The sequence below is a fragment of the Thermobia domestica genome, chromosome 8, assembly GCF_964235325.1.
Source record: "Thermobia domestica chromosome 8, izTheDome1.hap1.1, whole genome shotgun sequence".
Taxonomy (NCBI): domain Eukaryota; kingdom Metazoa; phylum Arthropoda; class Insecta; order Zygentoma; family Lepismatidae; genus Thermobia; species Thermobia domestica.
In genome coordinates, this window is record NC_137461.1 from 71,402,675 (window position 1) to 71,422,168 (window position 19,494).

At 34.8% G+C, this 19,494-nt stretch overlaps 1 protein-coding gene across 1 annotated transcript in view; it reads left to right on the forward strand.

Annotated features, from left to right (window-relative positions):
• Cdc45 (cell division cycle protein 45) overlaps nucleotides 1-19,494 on the forward strand; it is a 62,756-nt gene that overhangs the window by 19,969 nt on the left and 23,293 nt on the right. Inside the window, exons 4-10 of the mRNA XM_081768619.1 lie at nucleotides 217-288; nucleotides 849-1,034; nucleotides 2,539-2,600; nucleotides 9,234-9,401; nucleotides 10,552-10,683; nucleotides 14,599-14,803; nucleotides 18,567-18,622. Of these exons, the coding sequence (XP_081624745.1) occupies nucleotides 217-288; nucleotides 849-1,034; nucleotides 2,539-2,600; nucleotides 9,234-9,401; nucleotides 10,552-10,683; nucleotides 14,599-14,803; nucleotides 18,567-18,622 (881 nt within the window). The remainder of the gene's footprint in view (nucleotides 1-216; nucleotides 289-848; nucleotides 1,035-2,538; nucleotides 2,601-9,233; nucleotides 9,402-10,551; nucleotides 10,684-14,598; nucleotides 14,804-18,566; nucleotides 18,623-19,494) is intronic.

Genomic DNA, 19,494 nt, shown 5'->3' on the forward strand with positions numbered 1-19,494 from the left:
AAGCCTATTACTGTGCCATGTACTGAAACATTGCGCGACTGAGACATTATGACTATAATAGCTAGCAGATCTTACACACTTGTGTCATCTCATGAGGAAAAGTGTAGTTATCAAATGTCCTATGTCGTGTGAAAGTAACATGAAATATCATTTTACCGCATTGCTCAAAAATACAACATGTATGTAATTGCATATTTATTGCTTTATGTATTTTAGGTGCGCCTTTTAGCAAAGGCGGCCGACGATGAAGACATTCCAAATTTCGAAGATATATTTAGAGAGGATGAGGTAAGATACGCATCTCTACTTTATATATGCTTGGTTTGACAAATGAAGGGTAAGGGGGAAAAAACAAGGGGTGTCCATGTGTGTACTTTAACGAATGCTTTGGTCTATCTGTTGGTGACTCTTGGTACTGTTTCACTGCGTAAAATAAGGAATGGACAATAAACTTTAACTTTATTAAGTGATCGTTTGTGTAATTCAACCCTATTCATTTTATACGCGCTTTTCAATATTAAAAAGCCGTTTTCTCGAAAATGTAGTTTTGTGACTTCCTTCTTTTTTCCCTTTACCCTTCAAATGTGATCAGTACGACATTTGAGTTATGCATATAGTCACACATATAGCACTGCATTATCAAACATGCTGAGAATCAGCAAAGAAATAATTTGTTTAACAAAATGTCTATTTGAATCAATCTTGTCACATGTGTGGTGTACAGTGACGTTAATTGTTATACATGCGGTGTACATACGCAGTGAAGTTAATTGTTATAAGAACTGTAATTTATTTTCCCTTTTTTTTTTCCTGAACACTTTAATTGTAGGGTGTTTGTGTTGTTTCAGTCTGGTGATGAAGATGAAGCAGAAGATGAGGATGATGACATGGAGGAAAATGAAGAAACACCACAGGAGAAACGGTTGCGATTAGGGGAAGAGGCCATAATGAAGAGAAGAGAACGGAGAATTTGGATGGAAAATAGACACAGAATTCTTTTCGATTATACTCAATTTAGTTACTATGGGCGATCAGTAAGTTTCTATTATTATTGTTATTTAGATCATTTTTATTTATTTTTTATTTGACTTTATCTACGAACGATTTCAAGGCACCCATTACCTCTTCTTCAGTGCATCTAAAGAAAGCTTGTTGTTACATAAAAGACATAATGTATGAAATTCTTTGCTTGTCCATCCTGTAGAGTAAAAGTAATGGGATATGTTTATAGTTCGATGGTAAGATTTCTTTCTCTTCTTAATTTATGAGTAGTGAGAATTCCATAATATGTACTTCTACGTAAGATCACAAGTAATAAACACGCAACTGATGACTTTGAACTAACGTTCAGTTAACAGCCTTAAACTGCGAATTACTTAAACTACTGATGATGTAATATTCATTGACATTTTTGTTTAAAATTAATTTGAAACATTTACACAAGTTCTTTAGATGCGCTGAGAAAGAGGTGAGAAGTTCCTCAAAATTGTTCTCAGAATTTGTCTTTCAGATGTTTTAACGTTTGACAATTTCTGCTTACTTACTGTTTATAATAGATAGACATTCTATCTATCAATTGGAAAAATAGTTTATTTGAACACTAGTTGTAAGCACTAGGACGTTAGTGCCCTACCTTTAGTTAAGGTATCTAACAAAACTAATAGGATTACGAAACAGTGGAAAAATTAAACATTTTGTGAGGGAAAATCAGGGAAGGTCAGAAAAAGAAAACTTCACAAAAATTTGCAGGAACCCTGTATTCCTAATTTTGGGCTAAGTCACTATCAATATTGTGTATTGGCTTTTTAATGTCATAACGAAAGCTTGATTAGTGTATAATTCAGCATCAGTTTCATCTTAATAGGAAGTGTGGTTATTGTACAACATCAATTTTTATGCTTTTCTTTTCGAAGATTGCGCATGAGGATTTACTTTCATATAATTTTTGTTCATCTCAATAAGAATGTTGATAGTATTTGTCTCATCTTTGGACTTTTTTTTTAAAAAAAATAGTTAAACACTACTAATATTGTATAATTGAGCGTCTTTTTAAATTTTGGTTTCTTGATATTGGGTATCAAATCATTGATGTATTATTTTTGATCGGGCATGGTAGCTTCTATTTCTTTGTACAGTCCGCAACAAAAAAAACCTGCAACATGAGCATGTAAGTTTATTGTGAAACGACGAAGTCTTTTGCTCCAAAATAAGTGTGCAGCGGAGGACGCCGAGATTTCTCTGACGTGATTCGTGCCATTTAGACATTATCTTGATTCCCTGCGCTGTTATGGGTAGTTTCATAATAAACTTACATGCTCATGTTGCAGATTTTTTGCTGCGGTTTGTACTTTTGGTTTATCCAAAGTGACCATTTTTTTTTTTTTTGTATTATTGGATTGTGACAGGTGATAATTTTTTTTTTCCCTTCATTTTAAGCCCTTTGTGTTTTAGTTTGATGCTTACTGTGCTTAGTAGTCATTTACTTCATTTACTTACTGTACACGTTCATTTAATTGCATTGGTCATTTTCTTTTATAGACGGCTGCTTTGATGTTCGAGCTAGCATGGAAATTATCCAAAGATAGTATCGATTTATTATGGTATGTGTTCTATTGTACATTTTGTTATTTTCATTCATTTTACTCAAATAATACAATTTAAAATTATTTTAGAAATGATTTCTCTTTTATTTTGTGCAGAGCAATGTTGAAAAATACTGAGAAATGCATGCCTCCCGCTTTTCTAGGGAGTGTTCTACTTAAGCGCTACTGACGTCATCGGCTTTCTTTGTTGGTTACGTTTCGGACTTTAAGTAGCTAGACACTTTCTGGTAAACTGTTCTCTTAAAGCTAGTTAGCCCATTTAAAATAAGTAAGCAGGATATGAATGCGATAGCTCAGTGTTGGAGCATGCATCTCTACCACAAGTCCGAGGCTACACCCTTGCAAATCCAGTGTTTTGCAATATTATGAAGGTACACTCATGTCCAAAATTATTGTCGTATGTCTGTAAATATGTTGTAGGAATATAATTTGATAATGAATTCGCCGGGTATTTCTTACAATGTTAGTATGTGTATAAACGGCAAAGACATGTATGTGGGAAATTTTATGTCAAAAGAGCAGTAAATAAGAACAATAAAATCAAACTAAAACTTTGTTGTCCATTTAGCAACATTTGTTTTACTCAGGGTGGAAAAAATCATGATTTTTTAAAAATCATTTTTGATTATTTTTTTTTTATTTAAATCGATTTTTTTGATTTAAATCAAATCTTTCTCCTCGTATAATGCAAGTCGCGAACTGAAGAAAAAGCATTACGAATTAGTATTAAATGGCAATTATGCCATTTATGTAAAAGTATTGGGGTTGAATTTTGAATTAATCCCCAATCGTTAACCTATATCAATCCCAAACAATGTTTCTTAACAATTTTAAATTATGGCTTTTTTTGGGGGGGGGGGGGGGGGGAAGGTAAATTATAGACTTTCAGTCAAGCATCATCCCCATTTATCCTAGGATCATTGTTCATACCTCATTCTCTTCAGAATAGAACAGTCTTTAAAACAGTAACATTCACATTTTTCCTATCATGTCCCTGAAGCGGAAAATTTTGAGAGAAGTCGGGATTTTTTTCAAATTTTGATCCCTCTGGACTCTTCTGTGTTAACTCACAGATCTCAAAATCAACTGGGAAATAATAAGACTGTACTAAATGTGTGTACAAAATTTCAAGCTTCTATCTTGAATAGTAAGGGCGGGAAAATATTTAACAATAAGCTAAGAACATCCCCACAATATCCCAGATGACCCGGATGTAATATAAAAATTTCCACAGAATCCCTATTTATCCTAGAATCATAATTTGTACATTATTCTCTTCAGAATAAAACAGAGTTTCAAAACGGTACCATTCAAATGTCTCCATCGTGTAGGCTATCTGGGGCTGGAAAATCACGAAAAAAGGGATTTTCTGTTAAGAAATATCCCCTTTTTACTTTTTCCCCCTCTGTACCGCCTCTGTTTAAAGCAGAGATCTGAAACAAATATGAAAAATACTAATGCAGTAAATGAGTGTCCAAATTTCAAACTTCTAGATTGAAAAGTAAGCCCGCGAAAAATAATATCCCTAGATCATTTTTCGTACATCATTCTCTTCAGAATAGAACCGCCTTTCAGATGGTACCATTCATATGTCTCCATCTTAGGAAAATCGCGAAGAAAGCTAATTTTTGTTAAAAATATTCATTTTTTTTTTTTTTTACATTTTTGCCCCTCTGGACCCCCCTGTTTTTACGCAGAGATCTGAAATCATCTGAAAAATACTAAGGGTTTACTGAACGAGTGTGCAGAATTTCAGTCTTCTGAATGCAAAATGTAGGCCCACCAAAAATAATAAAAATAGGCACAAAAAAAAAATGACGTCATCACATCCTATGTCTCGACGCAGAGAGGCGTGAAAGCATATGTAAAGTGTTCTACAATGCCTTCAGTCCTGAAAAAACGAAGTAAAAAGCTTTATTGGTACTTTTTTTTTAATCGAATAATGAAGATTTATCCTATCACCTAAAAATAGGTGAATAATTTAAAAGGTTAAGCGTTAAGGAAAAAATACAGCAACGCTTATCAAAGTGACACTTTTTTCCACAAAAGTTACTGATATTTGGCAGGGGCATATTTTTAAGAAAATTGTAACTAGCTTACGGCACGAAATACATAAATTTTGCCTAAAGTTATAAATTTTCGGAGAGGGGATAGGACACTTCCAAATACGCCCTATTATCTGGGAACAAATATATAGACGCGCACACAAAAGAATCTTCGTCTTAAATGTCGATGGTGATTTCCCCGTTGGAATAGTTAACGATTTACAATATAAACCTTATGTTACGAAGAGAAGAAAACAGGATTGCCCTGTTACCCGTTCAAAACGGGATTTTCCCTAATCATCATCTGCATGACACTTGTTTTCCTACTATGTTGTACATACTGTACATTTGAGTTTCATTGTATTATGATTATCATCTTCATAATCGAAATAACAGAACAGAAACGGGACTTTACTTATTTTCACTTCAAATTATTTCGGAATTTGATTTAAATCAACGATTTTTATTAAAATATCAAGTGATTTAAATCAGACTGATTTAAATCAATCTTCCCTGGTTTTACTCATTCGAATTTTCGCATTTATGATTCTTTTCCTATGAAATTTATCACAATATACATTTCCCGATTATACACACAGTATCAATATTAAAAGTACTCTGTAAAATCATTATCAAATTGTATTCTTACAAGAAGACAGTTATAGGTATGCGAGAATCATTTTGGACATGAGTGTACATTACGAAAGCTTTCGTTTTTAAATTTTAACGAGCAGTAGAAAATCTTTAGTTCAACGTTCCGCAATTATGCCCTATAGGGAAAGGACATCATACTGCAAATGAATAATTATAAAGGAATTGTAGAATGTGAAATCTATGAGGAATAAAGAAAAAAGAAGTGTAAAATCAACCTCAAGAGAGAAGTTTGCGTTCATCCCTGTTACTTCAAATTGAAGTATGACAATGATATAAGAATAGAAGGGTTTCACATATAATACAGTGAAATCTCTGAATAACAGACACCGATGGGATATGATTACTTTGCTGTAAGCGAGAGATGGCCATTACAGGGAGGTTACATAGATTTAAATTATTCACAGCTAAAAATGGAAAAAATGCTGCTTTGTCGGAAAAGAATGAAAATTTTCTCTTTGTTAATCTTTTTGTCTCTGTTTTTGCGACTTTTTCAATTTTGAGCCCTCCATTCGATAGAGCATCAAAAACTATCTGAGACAGTGATAGAATTTTTCGTATCACTCTTACCGTTCCCGAGATATGAGCCAAAACACTTCAGATTTCGAGAGATTTAAGGAGCTATATCTCGGGAACCGTAAGTTATAGAGAGATGATATTGGTGGCCAAAATTAACTGGTGGTCACTGTCCAACTGCTCACTGGTTTGGCCAGCGGTCAGTTGGCCAGTGACCACCAATTAATATCTGTACCAAAATGTTTACCATCCTCTTAGGTATTGATTAACACCAAATCATCTCTCTGTGACTTACCGTTCCCGAGATATTGGCCAAAAAGTTGTTCCGATTTTGGGAGATTTAAGGAGCCATATCTCGGGAACCGGAAGTCATAGAGAGATCATATTGCTGTTGATCAGTGCCTAAAAGGATGTTGAACATTTGGTACCAAATAGTAACCCGTGGCCACGTTCCCCAGATATTGACCAAAAAAGTTCGAATTTCGGGTGATTTAAGGAGCCATATTTCGGGAACCGTAAGTCAAAGAAAGATGATATTTTGCGAGAAACAGAAGAAGTGTGGATAAAAGGATTTACTTTTACATGTAGTAACAATCACAGTTATCCTTCCCGCTCCATATCTTCATTCTTTTAAGTTCGTTCTGTCAAAACTCTTCAAGCATTGAACAACTATTTTATGAATAAGTTACTGAAGTGTTGAAAGGTGCAAGGAGAGACTGCGTCTGTAAAAGGGAGGTTTTATCTCGTAATAATACAATGCCGAGACACTGTTAATTGAGGTTTCACTGTGTAACAAAATTTTCGTGAATATTGTTCGATTTTGATGCTTTTTTTTTTTTTTTTTTAAGCTATAAGATATTTGGGATTGAGTTAGCAGTCAGAGGCAAGCGGGTGCATTCATTCATTTTTTAAGAAAATCGTGTTTAACAATAACTTGCTTTTAAATTACCTGATTTTCATGAAATGTGGGTGTATCTGTTTTGAAGCTCCTTAAAGGGATCCCTTGCTTGAATGTAATTGCTTAAAATGGATAAGATTATTTTTAATTTTAAATTCCTTTCAAAGAAACCATGCTTAATGCTCTCGAAATTAAAGAATGGATTGCAAATGCGTTTGTAGTACATACATTGTCTGGAGTGCATCAAGATTGACCACTAATATTCACTGAAGCTTGAAAGTACAAATTAAGTCAAAATCCCCAGGACACAGTTCTGTCTCCGAAACGGAACTGTCGGCCATCGGCCATTCCGAGTTCGCTGTATATAGAGTTAAGGGTCCCATGTTTGACATACTTCTGATTCATGGGCGCTATCTTGAAACCAGCTATATTGGATCAAGGCCATTTTCTTCAAATGAAAAGGGGTTCATTTCTGGGATCAAATAATACTTGAAATCTCCCCTGAATCCATTTATGTAATCCGGTTTTACATGTCTTGTCATTTGAGAATTATTAGCACGGGCATTCACTAGAACTTTGCTTTCTTATGTGTAAACAACGATAGCACTGACAAGAGACGAGACCGTAATGTCTGGGGAACGGAGCTGTCACGTTATGACTGCTAACTTCTATAACAGCCATGCAAATACGACCCCAATTTCACATAGTACGCTAACATCCTTAATTGCCAAATTCCGTGAAAAGGGAAGTGTTGTAGTCAAGCCTACTAGTAGTGGTAGGGCTGAAATAGCTCCTGATGAGGGAACATCAACAATGTTCTTTATTCATTCTCAGAAAATCCAACGCCAAGTTCATGCAGTCTGTCTGCGCAATTAGTGGTCAGACATACATCAGTAATTGGTAGAGAATAATGAATTTAAATAACGGTAAACACATGTAAAATGTTATTAACGGCCTCCTTCAAGTGCGTTATGACCAACACCTGGCGTTCATTTCGTTTGTATGCTAGTTGCATTACTCGCAACACCGACTCCAAGAATAGAATTTCAAACAGTCGTTCCCCGAGAACAAGGAAATAGTTAGGCTCAAGACTTTAAAGACATAGGTAGAAAACTTTACAGTCAGAATATATCATGGATTTCAAGTCAGTTTTTCTTAAATCAAATATGTTACCATTGAAGTGAAAATAATAACTTTTATATAACAAGTAAGACTTCAAATCAGTTTTCATAGATTTTAGTCTGTTAGCTCTGCAAGATAGAAAAGCTATAGAGGTACAAGAGATATTTTGTTAAAACATTAAGCATTAGTTTTCTTCGGATTGAAGATAATGATGAGCCCTAAGATTTCAAGGGGACAGATTTCAAACTTTATAGATCAGAAGATGTCAAGGTTCTCAAGACAGTTTTAAATTTTGTCAGTTTTTTCTGCCAAGTATGTTCTGGTAAAGGGAAAAGAAACACAGGTGAAGCAAGTGAGGCTTCAAATTGATGTTCCGTTAATTACTAGTCACCAAAGTTACAGGATGTAGGTTAACGCACGGAAATACAAGATGTAGAGGTGCAAGGAGAATTACTACTGGAAGCGCATAAGTTTTTGTGTACAAGAAATGTTAAGCAACAGTATGTAGTTTGTCTAACAACGTTAGTTTTCTGAAAAAATCTGTATCGAGGGTGGCAATAATCTTAACCGAAACGTTCACGATAGAAATTGGTTCTCGGTGTTTTTGGTAAGTAAACTTCAGTTAATGTTTAATAACTGAATTTAACAATGAAAGGAATCACTTATTTCCTAAGGATAATATGCTCAGTGAAGAAGACTGTCAAAACCATAGGTATTAGATTGTCCGTAATATTCACTGGAGGTCGCCGTCAAGTGATTGCTTCAGATTGTGGTGTGGATATGTGACACCTGTCTTACTGGACAACTTTTCATCAACGATGAGCGATATATTTGGAAATGCTACAGGTGACATTGATTTCTTTTCTGCTAAATGAAGATGAGAGCTTTCCCTGGTACTTCCAACAGAATACAATCTCACCACACTATGATACGGTGTAAAAATCCGGGAAGATACTTTCAACAACGCATTTTGCACGCCTCTGACATTTCGTCTGAGATTCAACGACACGTGCAACTTCATTGGATCAAGTTGCGTGCTGTCATCTGCTGCAGCTTTGTTTTACATGACAGACAATACATCGAAAACATCCTTGTAATAGTGCATGTATGTAAACTAGTGTTTGACCAATATATACATATTTTTTTTCAGACTCGAACAACAGTGCAAATTCTGATGAATGTCAGTGCTTATAACTTAAATAGCAACTACGTAAAGCCTGATTACATAAGTAGATTAAATGATAAACTCAAGTTGACTGACATCTCCATTTCGATGTCTTCGAACTTTTGACTCATCCTGTACAATATTTAGTAGAAGCCATAAGTAATTTGTACTGGTGTATAATGTGAAACGTTAAAAATTATAATTTTGTAATAATAATAATCTGTTTTTTTCAGGTGGGCTATTGTTGGTGTTACGGAACAAATGATCATGCAGAAAACCGAAACTCAAAATTATGTGTTGGAGAGTGGAAATCTACAAAGTCATGCGTCTCGATTAAGCCATCAGGCAGAAAGAGATCCAACTCACAGTGCAAGTGGACTGAAAATTACTTTTGAAAAAGAGTATCCTTAAAGTGTTGCTAGAAATTGGCATAGAAAGAAGATAAAAGAAGTAGTGACTGGCATTATTTTCGAACATCTTGTAGCTAAAACGTAAATTGACAAGAGTAATGTGGGTTGTTGTTTTTACTTAACTGTTGGAAGGAATATTTGAATGTACTTCTCTACATGATTGTTTATCAATTCTTTAGGTAGCATATTTTAAATTACTTGAGTATTAATTAATCCAGATTTTTCTAATTGGTGTGACGCGTAATCTCATGGCCAAGGTTCTTACAAATCTGGAACTCAAGGAAATGTCAGGAAAAATGGTACCAGGAAATCAGGAAAAATTGGGAATTTTGCTTAGGAAATGAATTTTATTTTTATTTATTTATCTATTTATTTATTTATTTATTTATTGAGATAAGCCGATTAAGAAATGAAAACGTAGTGAGAAGAAGACATGTAGTTACGTCAGTTTTCTGTTTTTTTTTCTGTCAAATGAATTTACTTCAAGGGGACACGGTGGCTCAGTGGTAGAGCACTTACCTCTGGTGCATGAGGTCCTTGGTTCGATCTCCTGCCCAGTTAATTTGTGCTGGACAGTTGTGTTCATGGGCTTTCTTGGGGTCGTCCGTTGCCTCTTATATTCTTCTTATTCCACCAATTCTTCCATCATTAATTTACCTTAACCATCCATCTCCTTTAGCAGCCTAAAGGGTATATATAACGTGGGTTTAACCTGAAAGATTTCATTTTCAAAGAAAGATGAGTTTGCTTCTTCATAGATTAACTTAATAGAGATTGGTCCTTGACCAGGAATGTAATTTGGGAGCAGAAATAAAGGCAAGTTATTAGCTGTCCGATTATTCGGAGCCTTTTATATTTTCTGATTGTGTATTCAAGTATCCTATTCGATTTTTTGTTTGTTTGTTTTTTAGTAGAACATAGGTTCATTATATAAATAATGCCTGTAGGTTAATCAGAAATATTTTAAACAAAATTCGTAACTGCTACTTTCATGGGAGTAAATAAATTATATCATTTCATAGTTTTCTGCAAATCACTAAGTTAACTTGTTACTGTTAGGACTATAAAATGAAGATGATGTCTTTAACATGTTTGCGTTCAGTTACATTTAGTTCTTGATGTTTCCTTTACTTTAACCAAGCTTACATCTAGCTTTATACCGCCATTGGACGGTTGAAAACAGTATCCGTCATTCAATATATCCAGCATGCAAATTAAAATTATGGACTTTAAAAGGAGAAGGAAGGTTACGAGAGCTTCTCTGTGACATAGGGTAGGTATTTATGCTTTTTCAATTCAAGTATATTTGTAATCAATATAATAAGTATCACGCATCTTTCCACTGCAAAGAAAATTATTTCCGAATACCTTCCGTAGACATTGTCACTTTCAGTAGTCGGTAGTTTGAAAGTTGTGAACAAGTTTCCCTTCTCAGCTTGGTTTCAGAAACATGTGTCTGTCTTATTATTGAAAAGTATTTCCTAAACCTTACTATCTGTATGCTATTCCCCTACTTTAAACTTCATTTAGCAGAGATAGATTATCTTAATACCTATAATGTGCTCTGGGCGTCAAACACGATCTAGAAATATTGTAATTATGTCAATAAAGGAACTTAAATAATTTGTGAATTAATGTATTTATGCTGAATGAAATTTATCTCTAATCTCTTACATTTAAGAATTGAGTTTACAATATACACATGTGTAAGTTACCTCGTTTGATTGATTGTTTATTTCGCATTGAAGGTCCCATTCACAGCAGCGAGGGTTTAGTTCGCCTCATTCAGCATCGATTGTGTAGCATCGAGAATGTTACCATCAGTACTAGTCGTATTAGTTTGTATGGATTATTCTAGCTGTACAGTCGTGCACTAACTGGAATATACGATGGGGGTGCCTGGGGTGGACTTCTATCTGGGGGTGTCTGGGGTGGACCTTTTATAACTCAAAATTCAAGCTCCTTAAAATATTGATATACGTGTTTTTGCGTTTTATCATATTCTTAGTCGTTTCGAAGATTCACGGGGTGGCAACATATTTATGGACACGAAATGTGAACCCCCACCATTTTGGATGGGGTCAACATAGGGACTTCAAACTATCAGGAAAAGATTTCTCTTGTCAAGACCTTCCCAACGATATATTACTCGACCCCCTTTGCCATTTAAAATTTTTAAGTTGACCCCACGTACCCCTATAGGGGGTGTCTGAAATGGACCTTTTATAGCTCAAAATTCAGGCCCCTTTAAAAAATGATGGACTTATTTTTGCGTTTTCTCATATTCGCAGTCATTTCGGTGATACACGGGATGGCAACGAACTTTATGAACACCCTGTATATATATATATATATATATATATATATATATATATATATATATATATATAGATATATATAAGTTGTACCATGTGTTTCCCATTGGTACATATTTTTGAAGAAAATTATCTCGTATCCTACATATTTGGAAGGAAATACTCGCATTCCCACCACTGATATGAAATTCTCGTTTTGTGGGAACTTTTGTGCCACCTGCCAACACTGTTGACATGTTGTAGCATGTTGAGGGATTGAGGAAAGAATAGAAATGATCATTCGGAATGAGAACAATGGCAACAAATCGGACGGTGTGAAGCAGACAAGACAAATAAAATATCCTTCACGTAAACAGCGAAGACCGGGTCATTCAGGACTCAAAGAATTGTTTATTTGTGGTTGATAGTAATAGAGATGTTACTGCATGGTACGGAGGTTAAAAGAAACATACCTAGGCCGATGACCGGAGAAAGGAAGAAGAAATAGGATAAAAGTTAAGTTAAAATATTTATGAGTGAAAAATGACCCGATCTCCGTTGGGCGAGTGTTAGTAGTGTAAAAAGACATATTTTTCACTTTGTGAAATTAAGAAAGAAAGGTAGAAAAATTTGTAAAAGGCCTTGTTTATCGCCTGAAGTAGTACAGAACTTTCGTTTGACAAAGACTACAGTTGCTGTAGAAGATTTCGTTCCGAACAGCAAATAGAGCCCTGTATGTATGTGTGTTGGTTTCCCACTGTAATTCTGCCATACTCCATGCAAGCTGAGAATTTATGCTTTAAAATGTACAAACTGAATTCGATAGCGCAATGTTTGTACTGATTGTGAGTTTATTGCAAATATTCAGTCATTAGTATTGCATGTGAAGATTCGTAGAACTTTTTTTGTGTGTATAACATCATGATAATTACAGTAATTATTTATTTTATGTTTTTACACGAAACAAATATATAATGTAGTTCGATGAAGCTACGAATTTTGTTAAGTCTCAGATTTTACTCAGGTAATTCCGGTAGATATCCTGCTTTCTTTTGCTCTCTTTCGCTCGTACCGACGTACCCACCCGTCTCCAAAGTTCTATCTACTTTCTTTCACTAAACTCTGTTCCGCTTTCAGTCTGGTGATACTATCTAGTAACCATGCATTCAAACATCGTACACACACGCACATTGATACTTAAAATGTGCCTTATTTTCTATACCTTTCGTCCTTCCAGATAATTTAATGGCTGGCGCGTTGCTTGATTATGCGAATTCTGAATTCGATTCCAAGTGGGAAAGCATTGAACGGATTCCGGTAATTCTGATTCGACTTTAAGTTGTAAGTTCACGTCTTATATAGCCTTGGGCGCTGAGAAGTGCTGAGAGAAACATCATTTCTATTTTTTTTCTTTATGTATTATTTTCCTTACCTGATGAAATGTTTTAACGAAATAACTTGTAGAGTATTCTTTTCAGTGTGTTATTGTGTGTTGACTGTTTTCTGGTAATATATTTATTTTACTCATTATTGTGTATTTTACTACTTTAGGTAGTTATGAAAGAACAAACAATATTCTGTATATCATGAATAGGTATATAATGACAAGCCAAGCAGAAAAAAGTGATATGACGTATAATAGTTATATGTAGAAAAAATTACAATAATTTTATGGATGGTCTTTGTGCCCGTATGATTTTTTAATTCTGAGCGTATAATGTGGAGAAATGATGAACTAAAATTACGCAGTGTATTAAGTGAACCTTCAATTCTATGGCAAAAATAATTTTTTTTCTCAAATGTTTATTTCCTAATTCATACTGTAGCGTAGTGCTATGCAAATTCATTTTTTTTTTAATTTCTAAACTAGACTCACTTTTTTGTCGTCATTTCAATAAAAAACAATAGGGCATAGCAGAATATTTCTTCGCCAGTGATGGCCAATATGTATCGTTCCTCAATTCATGATTAGAGATTGAATCAACAGGAAAATGATAGAACAGAGAATCGTCTTTTTCGTGCTGATTTAGGTCCTGGAGAGGAAAATAGACATCTAAAAGTGCGATATGACTGAAGACCATTGAGGCACTTTTCTTCCAGATACAGTAAGGTACCAAGCGCACATGGTCTCTTTGTTGTTACATCAAGTCTCCAGTAGTATGTTGGGTAATGTTGTTGAGAACTAGCAGACACCGAAATTGACAACGTCGGGCTTTCGGGAAGACATATCATTTACTAGATGAGAGATTAAAGGAGAATGCTATATTATTTTCTGTTATAGAAGTAGTTCACATTGGTTGTAAATCATGAGCACAGGTGCATTTCATTTTGTTACCCAATTTTTCATTTTTATCGCACTTCTCTTTTGTAGTCGATGTGATATAATGTTGTTTTCCTGTAGTTAAGTTTATTATATATATATATATATATATATATATATATATATATATATATATATATATATATATTTATTTGTTATCTGCTGATTTGATAGAAAACTGACAGAACTGTTCTGTTTTTACCGTACTACAATCTCAATAGAATCAGTTATGTGAAAAAATTAAAAAAAAAAAAAACTTTTAAGGAACCTGATTTTATTATTATTATTATTATTATTATTATTATTATTATTATTATTATTATTATTATTATTATTATTATTATTATTATTATTATTGTTTCAATTTACATATTGTTAGTTCACAGTATTGAATCCCCATCTATAATCAACATAGTGATCATTATAAGGTACAATTATGTTTTATCGTCGTTCTCTTTGATTTGAAGGAAAATAAATTACGAATATGCTACTAGTCTGCAGTATGCGCTACGTGTTTGCACTTATTCCTTTTATTTATACCAAAATTTGATTACTATATCATATATTTTTATAGGTTTCCATTAACACAATGTCGACAGAAGTTTTCTTCTATGGACTTGGTTTTACGCCAGGAGTTTCGAGATGCAATGGAAACTCATGCTGAAAAATATGGACTTTCGAATGTAATATACGCTTCCTTTCTGTTACAATATGGCTTTAAATATAGATTCAGTGCTTCTGATGTAGTCTATGGCATGATTGGTTTACTGGAATCCAGTGTGAGTATACTCTATTTATGTTGTTAGTTAATTTAAATTATATATGGATAAGGTAACACAGCCCTTGAGTATCTTGTTACGTTGTTGCGTAGATTATTTGCGGGGCGTGTATCCTACTTCGTAGGAAAATGTGAAAGATACGAAAGTTGCAATTAAAGCATCTCATCTTATGATGAAACAAAAGCTTCAAATGATTTTATAAAGCTTCATTTAAGCAATTTTCTTTGTATGAACATACAGATACAAATATTTATATTTGTTCGTTTGTTTTTGTAGGACTAGTCTTATTAAAACATATTTCTGGCTCCCTGGTAAAAGTATTTGTTGTATTTCTGTAATGAATGACGTGGGGACGGAAACAAAATAAATCAATCCTCTCAAGCAAGTATCTGCAAGAATGTTGACTTTGCAGTTGTGCAAAATTAAATAGAAGTATCGCGAACTTCCTATTGAAAATGGAACTTACCTGATTATATGGAATGAGATCCCGTTAGCCTGTACAACAGCTCTAAACTCGTCGTGGAGTGGAGGCATATAAGTTATAGATGAGCTATACCATTCCTCCTCAATTCCGTCAGAGGATGGAGGAGGATATCTGCTTCGGAGTCTAAACTACAGAACTGACCAAAGATGTTAAATATTGTTAAGGTTTCAGAGTTGGGTGGGCCAGGGGAGGTGGTGTAGTTCATTTTGATGTTCATGAAACCATGCCTCCAGAGCTCAGTAGTATGAATTGGCTACTTGTCATCTTGGAAAATTACTATTGGCCGAAAACATCTAGACCATAGAATGCACTTGATCAAATAAAATATCTACATGATCACTGGTAATAGTGCGTCCTGTGAGCGTAATTACAGGATTCACAGAATATCAGGAAATTGTGGCCCACAGCATCACTGAGTCGCTTCCATATTTCACTGTAAGGATGAACAATTCTGAGCGTAAGCTTCTTTGGGCGTCTGCCATACATAAACACTGTCTATTTTTGAAAATAAGATGAAAAAGGGAAGTCGTCGGACTACATTACACATTTCCAGACATATGCGGCGCAATTTGTATGTTCTTAGTATCATTTCCTTCGCGCTAAAGCTTTGTTGCCGAAGATCAGCGATTTGGATTTTGTAACGTAACTGTAGATTTTTCAGGTTATGCAACTCGTATTTGACTGTGATCGTCACAACAGGCTGTTTCAGGTTCTGACTGAGCTCAGCAGTCATTTATGCCAGCGTCAAACTTCTGACTAAGCAAACAACGCAAGATGACTAGAGGCGCACAACTTAAAGGGACTGCAAAAGAAAGAAAAAATTAACATTTGGAATAAAGGAAGTTATGCCTACGCAATCCAAAAAATCATATTTCAGCAATGACGTTCGTTGCAATCATGGAAGTGAAGGGCCACTCAGATTGGTCTTCATCTTTTACACTCTTCCTTTCTTTATTGAACACTACACACCAGCGTCCAACCATTTGACGGTACATAACGCTCTGTAGGCGGCGATAAATATCTGAAACAGTAGTCCGACGTGCCCGTTCATAGCGCACGACAAAACGTACTTCTATTTGTGGCCACGTTTCCAGCACAAGTCTTTCTACCATATTACTTTGCACTCAACTGAGCTCGGGCAAGTCGCTCTGCTGCTTATTTCTACTCTTCGGCACTCTGCGCATGCGCCATTGCTCCTGTGCTCTCGCTCCTCCTGTCGTGACTAGGAAAGATTGTCTTTTGCTATGGCAATGTATTTTTCCACTTTGTAATGTAGCTCCCCTGTGGAACATGTATATGAAATTTATTTTCGAAATGTCTCGTACATCTAAATGTCGTGATTGATGGTAGGTCTCTTTCTTGGGGGATCTGCTTCAACCGCGAGTTATGGCTTACTTTTGAGGTTGGTCACCTTTAATGTAGAGAAAAATAATGTATGAATTTACACATATCGTAGTGTATAAATATTAATGCGTAAAGACCTGTTGAAAGTGTGATAAATGAATTGTTTAATAGTAGTACACATTGGACGTACATGTGCAAGGAAAACACCATGTAGTATGGGACTTTTTTATAATTGTGAACATATTGGTCTAAACGTACGTCTAAACTTGATAGTAACTCGGGAGGGCACTCGGTCGAAAAAATGTAAAACGTTTTTCAGGCCAGCCATCCTGAATGAGGTTTTCCTGGGTTTTCCTCAGGCAGACCAGGCAAATGACGGGATGATATCTAAGTTATAGGTCTCAGGCCACTTCCTCCCTGTCCCAATTCTTTCTTCCCTCCCTTTCCCTGGATAGTGTGCTCGCCGAGGGACGTCATCCCTCCAACATGACAGGCTAAATGGCCATAGATGCCAAAAGCCCAGAAATCTAAATCCTTGATAGTTGCCGTGTTTGAAAAGGTAAGGAGAATAAAAGAAAAAGAAATTTATAATTTTCTAAACTTCGTAAATCTCAATTTGTCGTTGGAAAAATCGGAAGTCAGAATTTTTTTGTTGGATTCATTATTTTAAACGTTATTGAATTGGTCCATTTGTGGCAAATTGGTTTATAGGGTGAGTCAGAGTATATTTTTATGTAGAAAAACCTAATTTTGGATTCGTCGAAATTGACAGTTATAAAACTCCGATTAGTAAATAAATATTTTAAAAGCTATATTCATTTTGCGTTTTGTTTTTAAGTAATGAAAATCAGAAGAGATTTTTAAGCGAGTTTGTTTTTGATTTAGAAAGTTTATTCACATTATAGAATTATTGTATTTGACTATAGGCGGGGTGCTATCTTGACAAGAGTTAATTATATTCCGGATTTGAATCACACAGTAATTAAATAGAACTGTTGCTGAAGAGAGGAGTATGTTTCTTTTCTTTTCTTTTCTTTTTTTTAATTTTTCGTAGTTTAATTTACAAATATTCCTTTCCTGTTATTTGTGTACCGTGTTTTTCTTAATCGAGACTGTATTCCTGAAGGAGAGGAATATTCTGGAGAAAGAAAAAGAAATGCATTTTATGGGCCACCAAAAAGTAGTATCACGTCATTTGTTCGGCGAGGCAGAGTCAAACAGTAGCCATTAGTGATGTTTGCTGGTTTGAATAGGATCGAAAAAAAATATTTACTTTCGAACTTAAAGATGAGGATATCAGTATTATCTCAACTCAGTATTTCATAATTTTAGTAGTGTACAAAAATAACCCTTTCACTGTTGAATCTATACAACATTCACATTCACCACGTCAAGTATAATCAGTCTGTTTTTCTTTGAAATATTAACTTAGACAATTCATATTTCCGGGGAGTAAAAAATAAATATAATTGATTTTACACTGTTTATCGTTGAGTGTTGTTTAGAGGAATAAGTCTGAATTGTGCAAAATCTTTGAAAACGATTGACAGTGTTGTTGTTTTATAACATATGTGGTCCCATAGTACACACTGTTTAGAATCCTTTACTTTTTCAGGTAAGCTTCTGTTTCTAGATCATTTTTTATTTGTTTACAAGTTTGTAACTTGTATTGAAGACCCGGGCTAGCACTGTTCTCCTCAGTATGTTTCAAATTAGACATATAGACGATAAGATAATAATAATATAGAAAATATTATTTGTTGTAGTATATAACTTTACTTATATGTGTATCTTATAAACACCCACTATTTTAAAAGAATAAAAAGATAGACGAATGTAGATATAGGAAATGTTAACCGTTTTCCTTCTGTTCATTTTCTAATAATTATATTGATTTTGCACGAAATATAAAATATTTTTATTCATTTTTTTCAGGGTAAAGACATAACTTCCGAGGACTGCTTTCTAGAAGCGTTAGATTGCCTTTCAAGGTATGCATCTCATTACCTTAATTTTTCTTTAATGTACAGTCCGCAGCAACAAACCTGCAACATGAGCATGCAATTTTATTGTGAAACTACGCCTAACAGAACAGGGAATCAACATAACGTCTAAGTGGCACCAATCACGCCAGGAGAAACCTCGGCGTCCTCCCCTGCACACTTATTTTGGAGCAAAAGACTTCGTCGTTTCACAATAAACTTACATGCTCATGTTGCAGGTTTTTTGCTGCGGACTGTACAAGATTTGTGCTGCGGACTGTACAAGATTTGATAAAGTTTCTGGGCCGATGCTGGTATGCGGTAACTGCTAATGACAGAAAATTGTTTATCGTGTGAGATTAATGATCCATTGCAGATATATAAAGATTTGGTAAAGAGAGCGTCTGTGTCCTTTTAAACATTAGTCATCGACAATACCATGGTATTGTTCCAATTGTTATATTCGACTCCCAACGCTCGAATCTCTGAGCTTTTTGCTCTTTAGTTGAAGAATGAGATGCAGATCTTGCACAGATCTTCCTTTTTCTCAAGATCTTTCAAGAGATTCCGGATCGTTTCGCGGTTGATGTGCAGCACATCTTCTACGACAGTCATGCGACAGTCTGGCTGCAACACGTTCCACATTATCCTTTGATGACTGGTTGATGAACATCCACTTCTGAGGTCGTCAGACATTTCTTCGTGTTCATCACGAAATTAGGCATACCATTCAAATACACAACAACGATGTAGGACATTCTCGAGGGAAACAGTTCTAATCATCTCGTAATTCTCCATTGCTGATTTCTCTGACTTACAGCGAAATGATCGCCCTTTGTTCCATGTAAGAGTTGAAGACAGTGGGGATCAGTGTGTCTTCG